The 17,933-nt window shown below is 46.8% G+C and overlaps 1 protein-coding gene across 1 annotated transcript in view; it reads right to left on the reverse strand.

Annotated features, from left to right (window-relative positions):
• Window positions 1-5,670: 5,670 nt before the first annotated feature.
• Window positions 5,671-17,933, reverse strand: part of STX1B (syntaxin 1B) — a 55,688-nt gene continuing 43,425 nt past the window's right edge. The window contains exons 3-10 of the mRNA XM_081883678.1: window positions 17,473-17,572; window positions 17,163-17,237; window positions 15,594-15,667; window positions 15,035-15,143; window positions 13,015-13,088; window positions 12,050-12,187; window positions 10,705-10,815; window positions 5,671-7,640 (exon numbers count right to left, since the gene is read on the reverse strand). Coding sequence (XP_081739804.1) covers window positions 7,560-7,640; window positions 10,705-10,815; window positions 12,050-12,187; window positions 13,015-13,088; window positions 15,035-15,143; window positions 15,594-15,667; window positions 17,163-17,237; window positions 17,473-17,572 — 762 coding nt within the window. The 3' untranslated portion in view covers window positions 5,671-7,559. The remainder of the gene's footprint in view (window positions 7,641-10,704; window positions 10,816-12,049; window positions 12,188-13,014; window positions 13,089-15,034; window positions 15,144-15,593; window positions 15,668-17,162; window positions 17,238-17,472; window positions 17,573-17,933) is intronic.

Below are 17,933 nucleotides of genomic sequence, written 5' to 3' on the forward strand. Positions count from 1 at the left end.
AATGGAACTTCTCCCAAAAGAAGCCAAGGAAAAGAAAAGTTTCCAATTGCCTTTGGAGAAATGTATAGCCGAGATGAGTTTTGAAGGCAGTGTTAAGAATCCTCAGTATTGGCAGCCAACCCAAGGGACAGGGCACGTGATCTGTGGTTTTGTTGAGGGCAGAGAGGGGAGGGGAGAGGTGGAAGGGTCCCCTCCAACCTCCTGGCCCAATCGAGGGGAGTCACAGAAGGGATTTCATCTCCCCTAGCAACTGTTTGCCCTTTCCTTGGTAGACTCACCTTGCACTTTGAGAACCAATCGCGCACGCACACACACACACACAAATAAATAGTTATAGCGCATAGTATTTAGGCACATTAAAAGCTGGACACAGGCATCAACAGTGTCACGTATGCATGTTAAGCATACTTCGTCATGCCAACAACACGTAACAGACATTTGCCACACTCTGTACTCCAGTTACGTCCCCGCAAGGTCTCGTAAGCATCCTGCGAATGTGAGGCTTGTGTTAACCCTGGGTGATTTCTCTTAAGAGTCAAGCTTCGCGATCAGCAGACCTAATGCTCTGCTTCGGGCTGCGGGTGGAGGATGGGCCGTTTGAATGCTTGCTCAAGTACAATACAACTTCCCTCCCTATGCAGAACAAACATATGCCCACGAAATGGACGGAATTTATAAAGTACAGTACGCGGAAGGGCTCAAGCGCCTGGTCCTCTGCCTGCTGTCTGAAGTCATGCGGGTTCAGCACCAGGAGATAAGTCACACAGATCTGCTGACTGCGTAGCTCAGCTCTAAACAGAATAACTAATAGCGGCATTTTAAAATACGGTGATGGGGGTCCGCTTCTCCATTGTTGCTGAAGCTAGGGATGGGCAAACCCGTCAATTTCAGTTCCTCTACATTTCTCATTTTCACCAGTCTTTAACTTCAGTTCTCCATTATTCAGTTTGCAATTGGGGGGGGGGGGGAGAGAGAAGGCTTCATGAAGAGTTGGAGAGTTTCATTACAAAATTCAGAGAAGGGCAAATTTCAAATTGTTTCGGGAAGCATGAATTGGGTTGATTCTCGTTTAAATGTAATCCGAATTACTAAAGGATCAGTGAACTTCCAGTGCATGGTTAGATCAATGTTTGCATTTTCTAGCTACCCTTTGATTCACATAATCAGGGTGGTTGAAATAACATAAAAAAGGTTCCCCCAGTTTCCTCTTGTAAGTCTGTGCATTGTATTTGTAATGCAGGTTTCATTTGCAAATAAAGTTTAGAATCGCTACCCTATTAAGCAGTATTTGAAAGATCATTCTTTGCTCTTATATAACCGCATTCATTGTTTGTTAATTCTCCATTAATGGTGTGAACTAATCCAGACTGAGTGATCGTGTGAACCCCCTGATCTGACACAAATTTGGTGGTGCTTTAAAAGAAAGAAAGAAAAGTTGCCCATAGAATCTTCCTATAAAGTCTGACAGCAAGGATGCCATATATATGAGGATACTTATACCTGGATCTCAAACCCCCTTACTCTGGAGCAACCTCTGCCCAAATTCCCGCTGAAGTTTAAGGATCTCCTCCTTCTGGAGTAAGCAGGGCAAAGGACTGCCAGTGATCACATGCGGAAAACCAGAAACGTACAGAGTATAACACACATATGCAAACACACATCACATACTGCTTGAAGTATACAACAAGCGTGTGTTTATATATGTTTACCTATATCCCCATCAGCTCCATTGTATATAGGTACAAAAAACCTCCACGCTGAACAGATGCTGAACATATCTACAGATATGTATTCACACACACACACACACACACACACACACACACACACACACACTCTTTATAAAATCAGAATCAAAGGTGACGGAAGAAATAGCAGATGCGTGAATGGGTAAGAGAAATGAGAGTTTGGAGGTGGGGGGAAATCACCGTTACCCACCCCAGTGGGAAAGTTGTATGGAGGACCCTTTTGTTTAAGAGAGTGAACCCTGGGGAACAGAATTGCAGGTGGAACTGGGCGGGGCCTAACTGGATAGGATCCTGAGCATTACGGAACGATTGGGCATCCTCCCTCTAGAATTGCATTATTTCCTCTAACCAGTCTGGAGTCATTCCACGCTAAAGGTCACCTTCCGCAGCCAAGAGGGTTGGATAATTTCCATCGCCGCTTCTGGCTACTTATTCCAATGTGGGTGACTCCTCAAATTTTCCACATTCAATGTGTTTTGAAGCCTGAGGCATCCACGGCTGGAACTTTGGGGGCTGCCCCATATCTGCCTCCCAGTCCAGATTAGCAGGCTCAGGTAGCAGGAGGAAATGGTTGGGACATTCGAAAAGGTGTGCACACCTAGCTGTCATTGCTAGCACATCGACAGGAAGTGAAAAAGTTGTGAGGAGATTGATGGCAGGGGTAGCCCATGAAAGGTTGGTGGTGGTGGGGTCTTTGTGCTTCCCTGACCTCTGTCCCTCACAATCTAGGAAGACCATCAAATGTAGAGCCCACTTCACTTTACACAGCAGCCATGGGAAACGGAAGACGCTTTCAGCGAAGAACAGGTCCGTATGGACCTTGCCATCTTTGATAACTGGTGTGTTGAGGAATTCCTCAACACACCATGAATTCTGCACTGAGAACAGGAGCACAAGAAAGAAAGAAGTGCCCTTTTGTCGGCCCAGATGACCCAGCCGAAAAGGAGGCTGCCCAATGCATCTCTGTATGCTCACTACTCAGGCTTTGTCAAATCAACCAGGAATGGGGCATTTCTGCTGAGTCTCTGCATTGGGAGGGACTGGATGGTGCAATGACGGTCAAGACAGAGACTTAGTAAACTGGCTTCCCCTCAAAGGAGACAAGCCCAGAACAGGGATTTATGCAAAAACACCGGGTTGGGGTGGGGGACACTTCTTACACGCTCTCAAACATCTCAGACGTAAGAATGCTCCCGAACTTTGAAAAACACTGCCCTACATGTTCCTACATGTTACATTCTGGAGAAAATAATTTTCATGCTATTCTTTTAAAAAATAATAATACTATTTCCCCCCAAGAATGGTAACTCCACAACACAATCTACTCATAATATTGGATTGTTAGTACTCACTCCAGGTAATTCCAGATCTACAAAAGCCTACCAAGAAGCAGCTAATGTTCTACTACAAAATCTAATCATTGGGTGTGCTTTTTCTCGCTCTTCTTCTTCTTTTAAATAGAGTTGCCATTTAAAGGAGCAAACGTCAACCGAGCACTCCTGAAAAGGATGCATAGTTTGGGTGCTAAGGTTGCTGGCGCAGTTTGCATTGCTCGTTTTATTTTCTCGGAAAGGCAGAAAGCTATTTCACTAAACTCGACACAGGGGCACAGTATTACCTTACTCCAGAATACTGCAGCACCTTTGGTAAGTGGGTTCTTAAATACTGCAGCACATTTGGAAAGGGTCAGAGTGTGGCTTCTTCTAATCGCATCAGGTGCTGTTGTTTTCTGCTAAGGATACAGCATCATTAGGATACTCTAGCGATGGAGTACTGTTACTCAGGGGTGTACATTTTAACACAAATAGGCTAATGGGATAATAATACTTTGCCAATTTTTAAGAGCTGGGTAATGCGACTGTAGCATGGCCAGAGTATGCTTTCATGGCAATCAGTACCTTAGCACTACTTCTTATTTCACAGGCACTGATACAACCGACAGCTAAGCTATACACTGTGCATAATTAGTTCTGTGCATGGAGTTTTGATATGGATATGCCTTTACTTTTGCATTCAGGTGGGTTTGGGCTTTGGGTCTCTTTCCACATGAGCGACGCTTTGTGCATGCAGAAATTGACCTGAAGATCCTCCCAGGACTTCCGTCTTCCTAGCCTGCGGTAGGGTTTCGCGCTGGTCTTCATGCACGGAAGGCAGAGCGAGGGATTGCCTCTCGTTTACGGCAGCCAGCGAGATCCCGCAGCAGCCTAGCTGCTCAGTGTAGATAATGGAAGGTCACGAAAGATGATCACTGGGTCAAGGCAATGCGGCTGGGGGAACAGGGCAGAGGAATCAAAACAAGTGAAAAAACCAACAACCCAGATTTCCAAGTACATGTACCTGAAAGCAAGGGCCACTTCACACATTCAGCAGAACTATGAGGTAAAGCACTTTGTGTGCCAAGCTGGGCTGTGGGTGGAGTTTTCAGCGCTCCAAAACTTCTTGCCAAAGAGAAAACAAGCATGTTTCAGGGAGACAGCTAGGCTGACTCTTTACGAGGTTTCCGGATTTGAGAAGGAGGGTTTGTTATCAAACACACAACCCCCTATCTCTAATCTGAAATGGTCCGATGAAAGCTTTCCCTCCTGATTCTGCTGAAATGTAGAGACTGTCCTTAAGAGCCACTAGAGGCGGGGGAACAACACACCCCACAAATGTCCCAGAAAAACCAAGGCATCCCATTCTTTTTCTCGTGAGAGAATGGCAGCCATTTTGGGTGCCATGGTCTCACACAATGTTGTGCCATGATTTCCCCCTGAAAAAAAAGCACGATCTCAGGGGCAACCCAAAATGCAAGGTTTTGGCCACCATGCCCAAAGAAAGCACGGAGGCGGGGGGGGGGCAGGAATCGTGGCACGAGATCACGACGCCCAAAATGGCGGCCGTTCTCTCACGAAAAAATATGGGAAGATTGTGTCCTTGTTTTTGCCTTCAAGGTGTTGGAAGGTATGGGACAAATGATATTGCATGGAATGCTATCAAATGCCTGCTGTGTGAATTAAGCCTGTTCTAGTTGATGCATTTGAGAACACCCTTCCAGGGAACCAATTGCCATATAAGTAAGTCCACACTACTGTAGCATCAGCTGACAACTTTAGTATAGTTGAGGCTATTGTCTTCTATTTTGCTGCTGATGGTAGCAACAACCTTACTATTTTATTTTATTTTAGTTCCACGTTGAACTGCAGGGAAGAAACCCTGACAGTCCTTCTCCATCAAGTCTGGAAAACTGGAATGTTATTAGAAAAACGAACAAGCCTTCTACTGTTGCCCGTGTCCCTTTCGTTAACGGCTGATTTCTGGCAGTGGATTACTAAGACAGGCGTCTCTGTTTCTGATTCGAAATTGCTCAGAGCTGAACTGCATGTTCAAAAACACCACATCCAGCAAGGCCCCCTGGAGCCATCCCATCCATGTCAGCATGCAAGTGAGGGGGCTAGGTTCTAGAAGGTTCTCCTCCTGTCAGAATCTCTCTGAAAATAGAAAACGAGCACGCCCAGGAGGAGATGAGGTTAAGCTGAAACCTATAAACTAGTTTTCCATTAGCAGGGAGAGGGTTTTTTTTGGGGGGGGGTAATTAAGAAGAATTCAAAATGTGAGAACTCCCCTGCAGTCTGACATGGTACACTCTGCATTTTGTGGGACATTTCTAAACAAGCACTGCAGCCCCAGAGGTGGCATTTTTGGCCCATGAAGGACCAAGGCATATGCGACATTAGTCATGCGGCAAGCCGTGGCGTGGATGATATTTGAAAATAAACATAAATACTCACTGGGCCAGATAAGGACTATGGCAATGGTTTTGAGTGGAACTGCCCTGCTCCCCACATGTCTGCAATGGGAGGGAAGCACCCACTGGTCGCTGGGCTTTCGTCCCACTGCAGAGAGCAGGTCCTGATTCAATGGAGATGGCGGCAGCAGCTCCTTCTCCACAGCCTCGATCATCCTCCGACACTCCCCTTCCTACTAATAGCTATTTATGATTTTTTAAAACATCATGCACACCAGGACAAAGTGTACGACTAACGTCACCTCTAGTTGTCGTCCTTATTTGAAGCCCAGAAGAGCATCATTTGCTCTGGTTTTCTTTTATTGCCAGATACAAATGAACTGAATTAATAACCCAGTCCTATGTGCAAAGGCTGGGAGAATGGCAGAGTGGCTGGTCACAGTCATGAGCTAGCAGTAGTTCTGAATTCTATTTTCTGGCGCACGTTGAAACAGGGCGACTGGACGCCACAGTCTCTGTTTTCTAGTCTTGGGTACATTCGTATCACAAGTTTTGAGGTAAGAGAGGAGCAAAATCTGCGGCTTTCCTGACGGCTCGACGTGGGAGCATTCCCTTTCCTAGCGCCCCTAAAGCAGATTCCTGGCTGCTGCAAATATTGCTTGATAATACTGTGCTGATATGTGAGCTTTGCACGTTGCTTGCTCCCCGCTGATATGGCAATCTTTTAAAAAGGTGGTCGTTATCAACACACCAATTTAACGTGGTCGTAGTCCACACTGAGTGTCTTTGGAAGCTAGAGCAGCAGGAACTTTTGGATGCAGCGACTTGATTTACTGCTACCCAAGTGTCCTGGAGCGCCGGGATAATCCTTGAAATCTGAGGGGCTGATCCGGTTAGTCTCTTACATGTGCTGCCAGGCTCAGGCAGCTCTCTGACAGCGGCAAGGGATGGGGTTGGGGCCTGTGGCAGGAAAGTTCTGCCTGTGGAGCCACACACAAGGTGGGGAAGACGGACGGACAAGGAAGAAGATGCAGCAGATGAACAGATTGTGCCCTGAGAATTGACTCAATTTTTCCAGGTACCTAAGAATGAAAACTTCAGGGTTGTTGTTGTTGTTTGTGTGTCTGTGTGTGTTTTGGAATACAGTCGAATTTAATCCATTCCAGGAGTCGAAACGGTTCAAAAACCAAGGTGCGGCTTCTGATTGGCTGCAGGAGCTTCCTGCAGCTAATCGGAAGCTGTGGAAGCCACAACGGATGTTCGGCTTCCGAAAAACATTTGCAAACCGGAACACTCACTTCCGGGTTTGCAGCGTTCGGGAGCCAAAACGTCCGAGTACCAAGGCGTTTGAGAACCAAGGCACGACTGTACTTGCAACGAATGCTACTCTTGGAAACCATGTCTGCTTTCCCCAAGGTTTCCCATTGCCAGCTACGAAAAGGGAGTGTCTGTCAGTTTCGCGAGGTGTACCGTTCACCATTCCCTTTCCACAGGCAATGAGGGGGAACCTGAACACGGACCCTACCCCTGCGTGCAACGGAGTAAGTTCCAAACAGCTGTGCGCTAGATCGCGGCCCTCGCCAGTGCCTAGTACTCCAGCATTAATGCTTCTGCCTATTCCCCCCCTCTCCCTTTCAGGTATCTCTCCTGTCCTAGCACTTTAAACAACGGCCCGTTTAGAGATGACTGCCCGATTCGTGGCCGGGTCCTTTCCCACGCTGAGACGGGAAAAGAGCTCCACGAACCATTTCTTCCCTCAGGGTTAACCATTGATATGAAGGGGGAAATCGCCGGGGTGGGCAGGAATTACACGTTTTGGACCATGGTGGAGGGGAAGGGGAGAGGAGGTGCGGTTACGAGACACCCGGTTGAGGCCCAGAATCTCTGGAAATTCTGGACAGAACCCTGGTGTCCAGCAAATGAGTAAAAATGGATGAGAAAGATGATGCTGAACAACAAACTTAGATTTGCTGACCCGATAAAGTTGTTTTTATCTATAGGTAGCTGGAACATGTGCTGTTATATCCACTGCATGTACAATTTTTAAATTATTATTATAATATTATTATTATTTTTGCTTTAATTTACAACCCAAGCGTGCCCCCAATGGAGGAGGCCAGTACTATACCGAGAACCACACAACAAATTATAATCATAATTTTCTTCTACATTACCCAAGAAAATCCACGGAGCAATACGGAAAAGGAGAGAGATGAGGGAGGGGGGGAAAGAAAGACAAGCGAGCATTAGTAACAGGCTGTTGTAGGCGAGGTGTTGAGTCTCAAACTGCAGGCCGCCATGTTGTGCACTCCTGCACAGTACACAATCGAAGCAACACATTTTCAGAAAGATACGAGTGGCTGTGATGCACGGGAAGCCCACAAACCTCAAAGGAACTGACCATGGGCTGTAGACCCACAAAACCAGCCTTTCCTGACCTGTCATCCTCCAGCTGCTTTGGACTACAACACCCTGGCTGGCTGTGGCTGATGGGAGTTGTAGTCCGAAATCATCAGGTTCGGAAAGGCCTACACCAGGCCATGAATGTGAGTTTGAGTGGCAGCCGCCAGAGAATGGACCAGGGCAGAGCTATCCATCACAAATGGTGTTTGACCAACACAGCAACCAAGAAGTAGACTCCCTCCCTCCCTTCCTCTCTTTGAATGCCTCCTCAAAATCTTTAATTTCCATCTTGGCCTTTGGCCATCCTGGCTGTGGCGCAATGGGTCAGTGTGTCTGGCTATTAACCATAAGGTTGGTGGTTCGCGCCCGCCCGAGGATGGCTGTGGACAGGATTCCTGCATTGCAAGGAGTTGGACTAGATGACCCTCAGGGTCCCTTCGATTCTATGACTATCCCCTTTGTCCTCATTCCCAACCACCACCAGGTTTTCAGTACTTGCCACTGTGTTCATCCATAGGCCAGCCTCCACTCTCTCTGCGCTTGTCAGCTTCCCCATTGCCTATTTTAGAACGGAAGTTCGTTCCCACCTCTCAGGCTCTGTAAGATGTCACCAACGCTGATGGCTTGGTATCAAACATGGGCCTGGGAAGGGCGGGGAGGATCTGGCTGGTGAGCAAATTCCTTATCTCCCTCACTACGCATAGGACAAGTTTTATGGATGGGTGGGGCTGCCCTCTTGTCAATCACCTGATACAACAATGATGTCAGCTGACCTCTTTTTACCCACATGGTCTGAAGCCAAGCTGTGCAGGCAAAGGCATGAGGCTGTGATTGCTGAGGTTTGCAAAGCATCACCAACACAACTACTAGGCAAGCCTTGGCGATTGGCCAGTTGGTACCTCCAATCTCAACACTGCCTGTAACCCCACCTTTTCAGACTTTGTTGTCTAAGACAGTGTTCCCCAAGCTTGGGCCTCCAGCTGTTTTTGGACTACAATTCCCATCATCCTTGACCACTGGTCTTGCTAGCAAGGGATGATGGGAGTTGTAGTCCAAAAACAGCTGGAGGCCCAAGGTTGGGGAACACTGGTCTAAGACATCTGGAGGGCAGCAGGTCGCTGAAGCCTGTTGTGATCCACAGGCTGACATTTCTGATAAATGTGTGATTTAGGTTGAGTACACAGATTTTAATCAAGGGCTCCTTGCAAAAGCCCTTGTTGATAGCCTTATTGTAAAAGGACCGTATTCACAGATTCCTTTAAAAACAACCTTAATCCCAGTTCTGTCCCTATGATAATTGTTAATTGTTTTAATTCTTCAGTGTCTGTGTGAATAAAATTTTGATTGCCTATAAAAATGCCTCCAAGGAAGGTCAATCAAGTTGCAGGATGCAAGGGAGAGGACTTTCCTAATGCTGGCCACAAATTTGTGAAACTCTTCTCCTGTTTACACATGACCAGCCCTTTCTATTCAGGTTTCTAAATGAGCTTTTTCTTCTTGTTAAAAAAAAACTTACTCATTCCAACATGCGTTTCCTTGATGATTTCAGGTTGATGCTGTGGAAATGTATTTTTAAATCTTTCGGCCGAGAGCTATAATAAGCTCTTAACTGCTGTCAGTTTGTGGTGTTTAAAATAGTTGCTCGATTTTATAAACAGTTATGTTATGTACTGTCAGATGACTTGCAAGAGAGGCAACCTAACAATATTATAAGGAATAAATAAGGAACAGAGGGGAAAGAAAGCCATTTGGTTCAGTTACCACAGGGGTGAGGAAGCTATCAAAATTTAATTTAAAAAAACCAAATAAATAAATTTCAGGCTGAGGGCCACATTTCCTCATAGACAGGTGTCTGGGGGCCACCCGCCAGCAGTGGGAGGGGCCAGAGGCAGAAGTGGGAGGAGCAAGACCTACAACTCTTACCTGTCTACAATCGCCTACATGCCACAAGCCAGAGTTTTCTACATAACATGCACAAACAACTCCCTCCCTCCAGGGTAGCAAGAAACAATTGTCGCAGTTCAGTGACACATTCCAGGCTGGCAGAAGCAGTCAAGGAGAGACTGATGCATGGTCAGCGAGGGGCATGGGTGGCCTTGCAAGACTCCTGAGGGCCAGGACAGATAGGCCTGGAGGGAATTCTCCACCCTTGAGTTACCATTGTTTCCATTTAAAAGGGTTTCGGTTAGTATGGCTGTGAAACTCCTTCTTCTGAAGTGTTGGAGTCAGAGGAGATAGTACCAAAAGAGAAGAAGAAAAGGTCTGGTTCCAAGTACGGCAGTTTCACTTCAGTTCAAAATTATAGCCATACCTTGGAAGTCGAACGGAATCCGTTCCGGAAGTCCGTTTGACTTCCAAAACCAAATCATGGCTTCTGATTGGCTGCAGGAAGCTCCTGCAGCCAATCAGAAGCCACGGAAGCTCCGTCAGACGTTTGGGTTCCAAAAGAACGTTCGAAAACCGGAACAGTCTCTTCTGGGTTTGCGGCGTTTGGGACCCAAAACATCCGAGTTCCAAGGCGTTCGGGATCCAAGGTACGACTGTATGTGGCAGATATGCCACAGAAGCCACTGCATCCACTTTATTTTTCGCTCCCAAACCAACGTTAAGAATCTGGAATCCATAGGTAATTTCCTAATTGTGGAGATTTTCTCTTAGATCTCCCCTTCTTCTGAACTTGGCTTGACTCCTCAGTTTTCTGATCTCAGCCCTGCCTTCTCCAACACATTTTACTCATTCCAGGTTCTTGACTGCCTTTTGCACCTAGAGGGAAACATTAGCCCCTCTCTGCCTTCCTTGCCCCGTGTCCCAACCGCTCCTACTTACCCTCCGAGCCTTGCTCTGGTATTTTACAGCTTTCTTGGTGTCAGAGACGGCTCTTTCCACGTAATCAACGGAGTGCTCGACATTGTATTCAATGCGGTCAATCATCTCCCCCTGAAATGGTAGAAAGTGGCGACTTGTGAAGCTAAGGCGAGTTAATTGGCCAATGGCTATGGCTGATAATCTGATCATCCTGACCCTTTCCTCTAAGGTTAACAACCCTGCGAGGCTCAGGACAACAACTAGCCAGAAACAATTCAATGAGTTTTTATGGCTCCATGGGTTTTGAACCCAAGTCTTTCTCAGTTCAAGCCCAACCCTCTGCGCTCATTGATTTGGTTTGTACATGTTTCGTGTGAAGCACTCCACACACAAAATAACTCCCAGCCAAGCTTTAACTCACACACAAAATAACTCCCAGCCAAGCTTTAACTTGAGCAAAGGGATACAAACATGAAATCCTAGTTCTTGGTTGGGGGCAGGAGGGGTTGGCTGTCAGAGCTCAGCTTGGAAAATGTGCTTCTGAACATGTACAAAGTATTTTTCTCAGCAAAGAGGAGCTTCAGGGTCCACTACTCACCTGAGAACACAGAGCAAGGTGAGAGAGGGTGAGAGAGAGAAGTTTCCAGGTAACTGAGCTCTGAAACTTCTCCTTTTAGAATTTTAGAATTACAGATACTGAAGCTATTATACTGAATCACGGTGATCCCTCTGCACTGACTTCTGAGGAGTGTGTGTGATGAAGTCTGTAGTCCCCAATGAAACTATTTTATTTACCATATTTTTTGCTCTATAAGACTCACTTTTTCCCTCCTAAAAAGTAAGGGGAAATGTGTGTGCGTCTTATGGAGCGAATGCAGGCTGCGCAGCTATCCCAGAAGCCAGAACAGCAAGATCCCTCTTGCTGTTCTGCTTTCTGAGATTCAGAATATTTTTTTCTTGTTTTCCTCCTCCAAAAACCAGGTGCGTCTTGTGGTCTGGTGCGTCTTATAGAGCGAAAAATATGGTATTTACTTATAAGCAGGACCTAGAACTGCTGTGTGGAGTGCTCCTGTTCAAGATTCCAGATTTTTATTTTTGCCTTTTTTATGATCACTGCCAGCCATTTTGCTTCCTATGGTGGGAGCACCCACGGAAGAGCCTCAGATAGGGACCCCAGAAACACAGGCGGGTCAATGCAGGAGAATGTACCGAGGTTCTAAGCCATGCAGGGTGTTAAAGGTAAGGAATAGGGAGCCACTGGAATTGGTTTCCAAGCGGGTATGATATGATCCCAACTCCTGGTCCCTCTTCGTTGTCTAGCAGCTACATCTTCAAGAACAGCTCCACATTGACCCTGCGGCCGTACCTGGCTCTCCACCAACATAGCCATGTCCACGAACATATCATGAAGCTCCCGGATGCTGGTTTCCAGTTTGATAATCTCGTTGTGCCGGGTTTCGATCTCGTTCAGGGCCTGCTTCGTCATCTGTGAGTCCATTTTGATCTGAAGGAAACATCATGAGTCAAGACGAAAGAAAGACAGAAAGACAGACAGAATTCTGCACTAAGGAAAACTCCTGCGCTCCAATGCCCACACAACCCTCTGGGGAAGCCTCCACCCCACATTTTGAATAAACAATGTAAATTGACAAGCAGTGATACAGATTGAAAGACAGAACCACATAGACTTGTTAAATGTGGCTGTTGTCCTAGGAACCACAGCTTCTGTTGTTGTTAAAGGTTGTATACCACCCTATACCTGTAGGTCTCAGGGTGGTTCATAATAACATAAAGTTACAATATAAAAGCACAAAATACATGATAGAAATAATTAAAACAATTAACAGTACTAATGTATACAAACTAATAAAAAGTACACTCCCAACAAAAGCTCCTAAACAATACCCCAGTCCACAAATACAAATTAACATATAACATTTGAAAACAATTTAAAAGAACCCCACCCCCAAATAAAACAGCGCCCACCCAAGTTAGAGCCCCATCCCTGTTAGAACAATGGGCCAAAGAGGAGGAACCCGGAGAGCCTGCTTCTTATATGTTAAGAAATGTTGGCAAACTTCTATTCCCTATGACTATGAAGGGAAGCAGAGAAGAACAGGGCATTGTAATATCAGTGGTTGGGGTTTCAGCATCCTGCCTGACATTCTGCCCCTCCTTGAACCTGCTTACTTCAATCCCAGCCTGACCCATAAATTCCAAGGACCCCCAGCGCTGTTTCCTAGCAGAGCACCCCAACCCTGTCGTTTCCTAAGCTTGGAACCACAAGACGGCCATGTCTGACATGCTTGCAAGTGCTTCTGGGATACGTACGTCATCGGTGAAGATTGCCAACTTTCCGCTCTCCAGCATGTCTTCTAGCTCCTCGTTAGTTGTTGTCCTGCCAGCTGCAAAAGGGAAGACCGGAGCCATGATTAATGGCCACACTTTATAATACACATTATAATACATCGCCTTATTGCTTCAACAAAGCATTCGCACCTTGGCCTCCCGATGAGGAAACTGGCATATTGTTTGTTTTGATCTCCTTGTTTCCAGTTCATGTAAAAGTGAGCAGGCTCCCTTCCACCAGTGAGGCGCGCAACTACCGGCAAGAGGGTGGCAGGAGAATGTGCTTTTAGGACAGCCCAGTGGTGTAGCGTGGGTTGCTAGCAGCTGGGGTCGCGTGGAAGGGAGGGAAACAGACTGAGTACGGATGTGTATTCTACTGCCTAATGGCGCCCGTGTCACTCAGGAGATCGCAGTCTCAGAGATAAGAAAAGAAGAGTTGCTCTGTTGTCTGGAGAGGTCACTTCCTGGTTTGCATGGAGAAGCCGTTTTCAACGGAGCCCAGAGATGGAAGCAGGAAGCTGCATCAGACCTTCCACGTATCTTTATTTCTGAGGGACAGTCCCAGATTTACAGAAGCCGTCCCAGATTCTAATTTGACTCCAGAATGTCCCTATTTTATATGAGTGGAGTATAGATAATGAAATTATGATGATGAAGATGGAATAGGATGAAAGCACCTAGCTATAGACAGCAGCTCTGCCTTTTTAAAACTCGCAGGGGCTACTCGCCCCTATGAGGCAAAGGCAGTTGCTACAAAAAAACAGCCGCAACAAAGTATGACTGAAGATGGGTTGGTGTGCGGCGGCTCCTCGCACTTCAGGTTGTAATAGTGCCAGCATTCACGCCTGCTTGAGGTTGTTGTGTGAGCCCAGCCCCCTGATCTCAGATAATAAGAGGCCAGCGGCCATCACAAGGCAGTGAGGAAAAGCCACTCTGCACATGCTCGGTAGCACTCTCGTCTTCATCATGGAGATCAAAGCCATCAGTGGCTACTATATGTTCCGCCTCCACTGTTGGAGGCAAGATACCTCGGAATACTAGTTGTCAGGAATTGCAAGTGTGGAGAGTTGTCCTCAGGCCCTACCATAGGGTAGGGTTGCCATATTCCGAAAAGTGAATATCCGGACAGAAAGGACAGAAAAGTTGTTGAACTTTTTTTTTTGCAAAATTGCAAAGAAATTGGACATGAGTTGCCATACGTCCAGATTTTTCTGGACCTTTTGCCAAATTCCCAGAGGACCAGAGGAAAGTGTTCGTGTACACTACAACGGCCGCTCGGATGCTACTAGCCCAGAGATGGAACGAAGAGATAACCCCGACCAGAGAAGAATGGCAAATCAAGTTGATGGAATATGCTGAAATGGCAAAACTAACTGGGAAGCTCAGGAATCAAGAAGACAAGGAATTTAAAAAAGAAAGGGAAATGTTTATAATGTATATACAAAATCATTGTAAACAGGTCAAAGCATTAGCAGGATTTTAAACACACTTGTAATGCAACAGAACGTATACATAATTTAGGAAGATGAAAAATGGGAGAAGAATTGATATGAAGTAGATATGAAATAGAATCAATAGGATGGGATGGAGGCGGAGTCAGGAGATTCAGAGTAATCTTGATAATTAGAATGGGAATTGTTTTTTGTGTATGTTTATATTTTGGAAAATCAAAAATTTGTTTCAGAGAGAGAGAGAGCGCCTCAGGACTCTTCTTATGTCCTTATCGCTAATGTCATATATTTCAGCTCTTTCCTCACTAGTTACTGGATGAATGCAATTGTAGGATCATAGAACTGCAAAGTTGGAAGCGCCATCAAGGGTCATTCTGAGCACCCCCAGACAATACAGGAATCACAGCTAAATAATTCCTGGCAGAAAGCGACCCAACAGAATGCTACTCCTAGATCGTCAGAGAGTTCAATTTTGGGGGGGAAACGTACCTATCAGGCCAGACCTAAGGAGGGAAGGCAGGAAATATATACAAGAGAGAGGATTAACGTACTTATCTCCAGCTGCCTCTGGATACGGTCCTTGCATCGGTCTCGATATTTGGACTGGGTTGTGTTGTATTCCGTCATCACCTCCACGAACTTGCGGGAAAGGGTCGAGTGCTAGGCAGCGAAATGGGGAGTCAGTCATGTTGGGGCAGAGAGGAAGGTACCAAAGAGAGCGGACTGTACCCCTCATTCCCTCCGCTCCCCTGTTTCAATTTAAGACCCATACCTATTGATCACAGACCTTTGGAATTGTGAGTGTGTGTGTGTGTGTGGGAGGGGAAATGGTTACGCAAATGAGCTAAAGCTTCTGGCTGGCTACTTTGAGAACAGAATGCTGGACTGGATGGGCCATTGGCCTGATCCTGCAGGTCTCCCCCCAGGGTTTAGATGCATGGATTTAAAAACAATTTGGTCAGCTAAAAGCGCCCCCCCCCCAATTAACCGGGAAGTTTTAAAAAACAACAACATGCAATTTATTTTAAATATAAGTACTCTGGGGATGAGGGTGGGGGAAGAAGCAGAAGAAATAAGGCGAAATGCAATATATGTGACGAAGACAAGTACCTGCGTTTTCCGGATCCGCAAGTCAGCCGAGGATCGGTTCTGCACCTCTTCCTGCTCGATTCCCTGCTCAATTGCTGTAGAGAGGACAAGGGCAAAGAGATCAGGGCAGCTTGGGTGGAGAGTGAAGAGCTGTCTAGGTCAGAGCCTGGAGTTTCTGGGTTCTTCTCCTGCTGCCTCTAGTGGTGAGCTGCCAAGTTGCAGGTTCAAAGCTACCTAAGGGCTAGGACAGGAGCCAGCAACCTAAGGTCCATGGGCCACAAGCGGTCCATGGAGGTCGTTTAACCGACCCATGGACTCCCACCGCCCGCTCGGTCAGCTCCCGTGCACCACGCTAAAACAGCACGGAGCAGAGCGGGGACCACCTTCCGCAATGCTGTCCGGCTTCCCATTGGCTTGCGATGGTTTGACCTCTTTTCCGTTTTAACAGTACAAATTCTACAAACGCCCTCCATATCTCCTCAGAATCGTTTCTCCTGCATATTCCCCGTCCTACTCTATTCTGAACTTAAACATGGAAAGCGTAACGCTGGTGGTCAACAAAAGAGGTTTAAAGACTGTCTCAAGGCAAATCTTAAAAAAAGTAGTATAAACACTGACAACTGGGAAACACTGGCCTGCGAGCGCTCCAATTGGAGAACAGCCTTCACCAAAGACGTCATGGGCTTTGAAGAGACTCAAACTCAGAACGCAAGGGAGAAATGTGCTAAGAGGAAGGCACGCTTGGCAAATCCACACCGTGATCAACTCCCACCTGGAAACCAATGCCCCTGCTGTGTAAGAATGTGTGGATCCAGAATTGGCCTCCAAAGTCGCTTACGGACTCATTGTTAAAACCGTGTTTATGGAAGACAATCTTACTCAGCTATGAGTGATCGCCAAAGTTAAAGAAAGAAAAAGAAAGAATGGCACGTGTTAATTCCCACACCTCATTATACCATTCTTCTATTATATATTCAGCTTGCCCCTTCCACTTCTTGGCTATAATAATTTGTGCAGCTGTCAATAAGTTTGTGAGCAAGTCCTCCATAGCCTGCAAACCTCCCACTCCATCGTAAATGGATTACAATGCTACCTCTGGACTTTTGGTCATATATATATATATATATATATATATATATATATATATATATATATATATATATAATATATATATATATATAATAACTTTATAGGGGACGCAGGTGGCGCTGTGGGTTAAAGCCTCAGCACCTAGGACTTGCTGATTGAAAGGTCGGCGGTTCGAATCCCTGCGGCGGGGTGCGCTCCCGCTGCTCGGTCCCAGCGCCTGCCAACCTAGCAGTTCGAAAGCACCTCCGGGTGCAAGTAGATAAATAGGGACCGCTTACCAGCGGGAAGGTAAACGGCGTTTCCGTGTGCGGCTCTGGCTCGCCAGAGCAGCGATGTCACACTGGCCACGTGACCCGGAAGTGTCTCCGGACAGCGCTGGCCCCTGGCCTCTTAAGTGAGATGGGCGCACAACCCCAGAGTCTGTCAAGACTGGCCCGTACGGGCAGGGGTACCTTTACCTTTACCTTTAATAACTTTATGTTGGGGAGACCCAGCTCTTACCTTTCAACTTGGAGCGCACCTTGTTGGCAGTCTTCTTGATGTCAGCTGTGAGATCCTCCAGTTCCTGCTTGGTCTCTACAAGGAAAATGCAAAAATAAACAAATGGGGGGAGTGTTTTGACAGCAGACCTGGGAGATGATTGAACTGTGTCCGTCCCCCCCCCCCATGCATTGTTTGCCTTCATCCTTGTGCTGGATCTAGAGAGAGAGCCTTGCGCACCCATCTTGGGCAAATTCACGCATGGCACGGGGCTTGTGCAAGCGCCATGGGACAGCATCACTAGACGTGACCCTCTGGGTGTTCCACTCACTCTCATCTGGGTTGGGGGCAGCCAAGATGGCACTGTGCTGCTTCTTCACCAGTTCCACATCTTCCGAGAGTTTCTCAATGCATCCGCGGATCTCCTCCACCTGGGGAAAGACAGGGAGGCAAGAAGTGAGCATAGGACCTCCCTCCTGTTGTGGTTCCTTGAACGCCCACCGCTAAGTAATTGATACGGTGACCCAGGGCTGCCACGGTCAATACGGGTCCTCTATGCTGCATTTAGCCAATCGTGGAGCCACAGAACTCTTAAGCTTGGAGGAGATTCCATGAAGGAGCCACAGAGGCGGGAAAAGGAGAGAGCGATACACAGGCCTTGCTTCCACATTCCGCCATGTGCAGAGCAAGAGCATCAGGCAGGAGGGGGAAGTACCTCTGTCACCAAACATCTATGGTACACTATACCAAGGTCCTTGCATTAATTTACAACACCCTGATCAACTTAGGTCC

The sequence above is a fragment of the Podarcis melisellensis genome (genome assembly GCF_964234715.1).
Source record: "Podarcis melisellensis genome assembly, chromosome: 13".
NCBI lineage: Eukaryota > Metazoa > Chordata > Lepidosauria > Squamata > Lacertidae > Podarcis > Podarcis melisellensis.